At 41.4% G+C, this 6340-nt stretch overlaps 2 protein-coding genes across 2 annotated transcripts; one reads left to right on the top strand and one right to left on the bottom strand.

Moving 5' to 3' along the window:
* Positions 1-2425: 2425 nt before the first annotated feature.
* Positions 2426-2953, top strand: LOC138970140 (gastrula zinc finger protein XlCGF7.1-like). Its single transcript, XM_070342622.1, has one exon. The coding sequence runs from the start codon at positions 2426-2428 to the stop codon at positions 2951-2953; it is 528 nt and encodes a 175-aa protein (XP_070198723.1).
* A 589-nt stretch (positions 2954-3542) lies between these two features.
* On the bottom strand, positions 3543-4142 carry LOC138970139 (uncharacterized). The gene has a single exon (XM_070342621.1). The coding sequence runs from the start codon at positions 4140-4142 to the stop codon at positions 3543-3545; it is 600 nt and encodes a 199-aa protein (XP_070198722.1).
* Between the last annotated feature and the right edge of the window lie 2198 nt (positions 4143-6340).

Here is a 6340-nt window from a genome sequence, read left to right as displayed (position 1 = left end):
GGGGTGGGCTTATGATATGCTGGGTGATCTTAGAATAACCCTTTTTAGCGGATGAGCGTATGATACGAAGAGCGGGGCACGAGGTGAGTGTCTGCAGAAAAAATGTAATAACTCCTAAAATACTAATTATCCTGCAACCATATTACAGTTGTCAAAACCCGAAATGTAGCGCTACTTATTCACGTTGCTCTTTTTACAAAAAAATGCGTATCTATTGAATAACTATCCAAAACACAAGGCAGGTCGCTGATTTGTGGTCGGGTGCTCTTATGAAATACCCCCCTGTGCGCTTATGATAGCTTGATTTTTCGGATCGGATGCGCTTATGACTGGTTTTTCGCTGCGCTGCTTAGTTCCCACTTTCTTGCTACCTTGTTGCTACTAAAACGTATACATAGAGAATACTACATGGCTTGCTGTGTCGTACCAGATTTACACGAGTTGTTTTTTTAAATATTGAACTGCGAGCGAAAGCGAGCTGTTCACTATTTGAAAAAGCAACGAGTGTAAATCTGGTACGACACAGCAAGCCATGTAGTATTCTGTTTATCCTACATACTGTACTTACGTGTATTTTACTGAAAATGTCCTGCATTCGAGGCAGCTAAATTGAAGACGCTTGTTTTGGAACCTCGATCTCTTCCAAAGCCTCGTGCAATCTATTACGTCAAAGCAAAGAAACGTCACTCTGAAAGTGTGGCGTGACGTGTTAGTTCTAAAGATTCATCGAGGGTAATTAGCGAGCGCAATTTGTGTTTCTATAATGACGTTTGTCTCGGTGACTTTGGCATCATAAGCAGTGGAAAAACAGGTCCCTGCCAGACTTGCTTGACATGACCTCATTTACATGATATACACACGTGTGATTTGAACGATTATTATCTCACGGGTGTCTCTCTCAGGTATGTAGGATAAACATTATTTTATTTAGCCCTTTGCCGCGACAAGGTTTGCCGATACCGGCACTTGTCTAGACAGTGACGTCATTCATAGATGACGCCAATCATAAATGACGTTTGTCAAGGGAACTTATGCTTTCAAGTGTTGCTGCTTCCAGTGACAGGAAGGTATAGAGATAATTTATTCCCCCCTCTGCTTCTCTCTCTCTGTAAAGGTGTAGGGCTAGTTATTTTTCGGTAACTTACCCAACAACCAAAATCACTTACCCAACAACGGGCCTGAATCCTCGATAGCTCACATGTTGATGAGTTAGACTTTGAGGGAACTACTTTAGCGATTGAAAAGTTCCGAACGCTCCAATGTACGAAATATACATCTCTAGACCAAACAATACAAACATACTGCATTTAAACTGGCCACTACAGGCTTGAACACATTAATCTCCATATAAAATCTATGAGTTTGGTTGTTTTCTAAATCCAAATCTAACGATCAGTGCAGAGAAACTCGCTTTAGATCTCTCATGAGTGCACGCAAACTCCCAAGGCAAGTAACTCGCGTACGACAAGAGTAGTTCCCCTTCCAAATTTTCTGAACTGAGTTGCTTGGACAAGAGACTGCAATCCGACGGTAAGTTTTCGACAATATTTCATTTTATAAACAGATCACACGCAACCAAATGCACACATCGCATCAATTTAAAGAACATACAGCGGTTTCATACACTATTTTGCCCCAGAAAACGGAACTTCATACAGTTTTTAACGTTGGAACACGGGTGCAAAAGTTCGTCTGCTTGTCCCATTCGAAGAAAGAACATTTCCTAAGCAATACCAAAACATGACCAGAACACACACTATCTGCCTTTACCACTGAGCAGAGCAGAATAACAACATAACTGTGTACTTGATTTTAGTCCAAAACAGGGAAACTGACAAGAAGTGTTAACAGAATTGATTGATTTTCCCTGAACTATACAACCGCGCATTATTCAATCGCCAGCGCAGGTAGACTGGTTGAGTGATTTGGATTCGATCAAACTTTCGCACAAAAATTCCTCTTTTCTTTGAATAACTGAAGAAAGGAGGAATAAAGAGGTTACATACCTCGTCTCAGTGATTATCAAAAATAATGGTCTCAGTTCGCGGTCATGAAAAAGCTCGCTGAAGCTCGCATTTTTCATGATCCGCTAACTTCGACCATTATTTTTGATAATCACTGAGACTCGGCATGTAACCTCTACATAGTTCTCTGCTTCACCAAATGTACGACAAATAGTGAGATGTTTTGTGTCTTTTTATACTTCCTACTAATACTGCCGACAAACTAGCCAGAATTGCACTATTGCGCCTAGACAGAAAAAGGGTTAGACAAAAATGCAGCCTCAATGACATCTCTCAATTATTTCACGCTCATTATCCTAGCTAAAACACACACCACTTTCATAAAGGAATGTTGATTTGAAAACAAAAACACTAATAGGGTTTGAGATGCGTTCTGTTTGTAGATGGAGTATTCTGGGATCATGGACGGCAGTGGTATTGACCTGGACATATCTCAGGAGATTCAAGTGGAAACTACCCAGGCTGACCCAGGACCACCCCCAGCCAGCAGCACGCCTGCGAAGCCTGCGAAGAAGGACAGGGGGAAGACTCACCTGTGTACCGCTTGTGGAAACACCTACAAGCACTTGCCAAATCTCCGGCGACATATCAGGGCTACTCACGAAGAGGGTTTCCAGTGTTTCATCTGTAAAAAGGCGCTAGTTAGTCAAGTCGCGCTGGAGTCTCACTTGAACGGCCATGAAAAGAAGAAGCCATTCAGCTGTGCTGCCTGTAAGAAGACTTACCAGAGCAGGACCAGTCTTGCACAGCACTCCTGCAGCAGCAAACCACAGAGCTTTCCGTGCGATGAATGCCCCAAAGTGTGCCCATCGAAGAAGGCTTTAACTCAGCACAGGCTGAAGCATGCACCAATGCCAGAGTTTCGGTGCCAGTTTTGTGGCGTGGAGTTCAAGTTCAGACAGGGAAGAGGTTATTCACAAAATAGTTAACCGCACTAGGAGTGTGCTCTTGGGGATGTTTATCGTCATTCTGAGACACTGGCGTAGGCTCTTGAGCCTCTTGATTGCCATTCTGAGATGCTGGAGTAAGCCCAATGGAATTTTGAATTTTATCCACTATTATTTTGTTTTGATCGGTTACAACTATTTTGCAGCCTTTCTCAGCGCACTCTTTTGGTGAAAAATCGAATGTTTTTGTGCATAGCCTCCGCTTGCCTGTCTCCGTGTTAAGCTGAACAAAACAATACCGAAGCTTATGTGCTTCATGTTTATCAACTGTGTGGGTTATGATTTCTTTGAAGATGGAGAACCCTTCTCCACAATGGTAAGGCCCCCCCCAAAAAATAGTCTGTTTACGGTAACCCGACCGACCCTATTTTTTTCGCGCGACCCTAGACTTTTTTTTGGCATTTGGGAAAGAAAAAAGAAAAAAAGAAGTAAAAATATGGTTTTTTGGAAGAAAAAAAAAATTCCCGACCTACCGACCCTATTTTTCTGGCCTATTTTACCGTAAACAGACCTCTTTTTTGGGGGGCCTAACATCTTCTTCTTCTTCTTCTTCTGCGTTCGACGGTTGTGTCTAGGGTCGTAGTTCCGCTGCTGTCGTGAACTGGAACGTCGCTTTCAGGTCTTCTGACGTTCCCCAGAGCTTGGTCTCCAGTGTAGCTCCTTCTGGCCAGATCTGGTTCCGCAGCAGAGTGAAGTTTGTGCATGTATTCAATACATGTTCTACTGTCTGGTCGGCCGCCCCACAATCGCACAATGCCGACTCTGCTACGCCGATCCTTTTCAGGTGCGCTTTAAAGCCGCAGTGCCCTGTACGCAGCCGGAAGATGGCAGTCTGCTCTGCACGGCTGAGGCGGTGGATGGGGTCTTGGTCTGGCTTGTAGCCTCCGTTTCTTTCTTTGAATGCTGTCTTCCAGCGATGCTTGATGAGGGTTTTGGTCTCTCGGAAGGACAGGCTGGTTTCTGGTTGTTCCTGTCTTCCTGCATCTTTGGCCAGACCATCCGCCTTCTCATTTCCAGCGATGCCGCAGTGCGCTGGAATCCACTGCAGAACTACGGAGGCTTTCTGGGACAAGTCGTTCAGGGACTTCTTCAGCTCTTCCACGAGGTGTTCTGCAGGGGCTGTGAGGACTTGTAGTGCGGACAGGCAGTCAGAGAGGAAGAGGCCTAACATCTATAATCCATGATCTGTAAAATGAGAACATTTAATTAAGATCATTCAGGTCATCAAGTAAAAAACTAGGCAGCGCAGCGAAAAACCAGTCATAAGCACATCCGATCCGAAAAATTCAAGCTATCATAAGCGCACAGGGGGTATTTCATAAGAGCACCCGACCACAAATCAGCGACCTGCCTTGTGTTTTGGATAGTTATTCAATAGATACGCATTTTTTTTGTAAAAAGAGCAACGTGAATAAGTAGCGCTACATTTCGGGTTTTGACAACTGTAATATGGTTGCAGGATAATTAGTATTTTAGGAGTTATTACATTTTTTCTGCAGACACTTACCTCGTGCCCCGCTCTTCGTATCATACGCTCATCCGCTAAAAAGGGTTATTCTAAGATCACCCAGCATATCATAAGCCCACTCCTGATTGAAGGGCCTGAAAGAGAGGTACAGAAAAGCGTGCTATCCTTCTTAGCGCAACTACTACCCCGCTCTTCTTGTCAATTTCACTGCCTTTGCCATGAGCGGTGGCCTGACGATGCTACGAGTAAAATGGCATTGCGTTTCATTCTGTGAGTTCGACAGCTACTTGACTAAATATTGTATTTTCGCCTTACGCGACTTGTTACTTTTCTCTTTGAAATGAAACTATGAAAGGAAGAGAAATGGAAAGACAGGCATGTTGTTGGGACATAAACAGAACAGAGAAAATAAGGGGAAAAAAACTGTGTTTCAACAACTTCCAGCAAGAAAATGCAAACACTAAACACTCCCGGCAGGGAAACACCTTAATTGACCTTGACCGTTGACTGTGTATGAGATCAGTTATTTTCGTACTCGGCTTGTAAAATAAATAAAATAATATCCAAACAACAGCTATTTTAAGATAAGAGTGTGTGGAGAGACCTTGTATTCAATTATAGTAATCACTGAAAGACATAAAACTTAGTTCAGAAGCGAATCCTAGAAACCCCTAAATAATGGAAAATGTGTTGGCTAAACAATTCATTGTTTACGTAAATAATTCATTGTTTACGTAAATAATGATTTATTTAGCAACATTGCTGATTCTTTATAAACAATGTAATATAAGTCTAAATAATATATTGTTTACGTAAATAAATCATTATTTACGTAAACAATGAATTATTTACGTAAACAATGAATTGTTTAGGTAAATAATGAATTGTTTACGTAAACAAAAAATTATTTAGAATTGTTTTACATTGTTTATAAACAATTACTTATTTAGCACATGAGCTTCTAAATAATGATTATTTAGCTAAAACTGGTGAAAAAAACATGAAAAAGTATCCAAATAATTATTTGACAAACGGAATGCCATAAAGGACCGGTTGTAAGAAAAGGCGTCGCCTTAAACCTCTATCCTTGAAAAATAAAGTTCCATCATCATCATCATCTCTCTGTCTCTGTCTCTGTCTCTGTCTCTGTCTCTCTCTCTCTCTCTCTCTCTTTCTCTCTCTCCATCTATGTAGTATCTATCTCTCTATTTATCTCTCTCAGTCTCTCTCTCTCTCTCTCTCTCTCTCTCTCTCTCTCTCTCTCTCTCTCTCTCTCTCTCTCTCTCTCTCTCTCTCTCTCTCTTACACTTTCTTGATCCGCACTCAAGGTTATTATTTTTTAATGCATACATACAAACCATCACGGATTATTGTTCGACCATCTGGGACTCTGCCAGTGCAAATATTTTAAAACCACTGTATAGTCTACACAGACGAGCACTGAAATCAATTATATTAAAACAATCCAGTCTCGTTTTCGACGATTATAAGAAACTTAAGATTTTGCCCTTAAAAGAAAGATTTAAATCAAATAAAGGCGTGCTCCTTCACAAAATCCTTTCCGGCCATGCACCACGTGCTTTCATTACAAAATTTAAAGCCAAACCAAACCGAAAATTCAATGTCCCCATTCCACGGATAGATCTCTTTAAATCAAGTTTAGCTTATTCTGGCAGCGTTTTGTGGAATTCTCTCCCGGAATCAGTTCGAGTCCCAACGAGTCTCAATACTTTCAAAAAACACCTCTCATTACATTTAATGTCAAATTACGAAAATTCACAGTGATGGAAGACTTCGTTCTGATTATTTTCATATTGATCATATCTGTCCATATAGCATCATTGTTTCATTAAACATGTTCTGGCAATTTCCCAATTTTGATCATAACGCAAGAATTTGTG

The sequence above is a fragment of the Littorina saxatilis genome, linkage group LG7, assembly GCF_037325665.1.
Source record: "Littorina saxatilis isolate snail1 linkage group LG7, US_GU_Lsax_2.0, whole genome shotgun sequence".
In the NCBI taxonomy this organism is placed as follows: domain Eukaryota; kingdom Metazoa; phylum Mollusca; class Gastropoda; order Littorinimorpha; family Littorinidae; genus Littorina; species Littorina saxatilis.
Note: the sequence above shows the minus strand (reverse complement) of the source record. Positions and strands in the feature narration are given on the sequence as shown.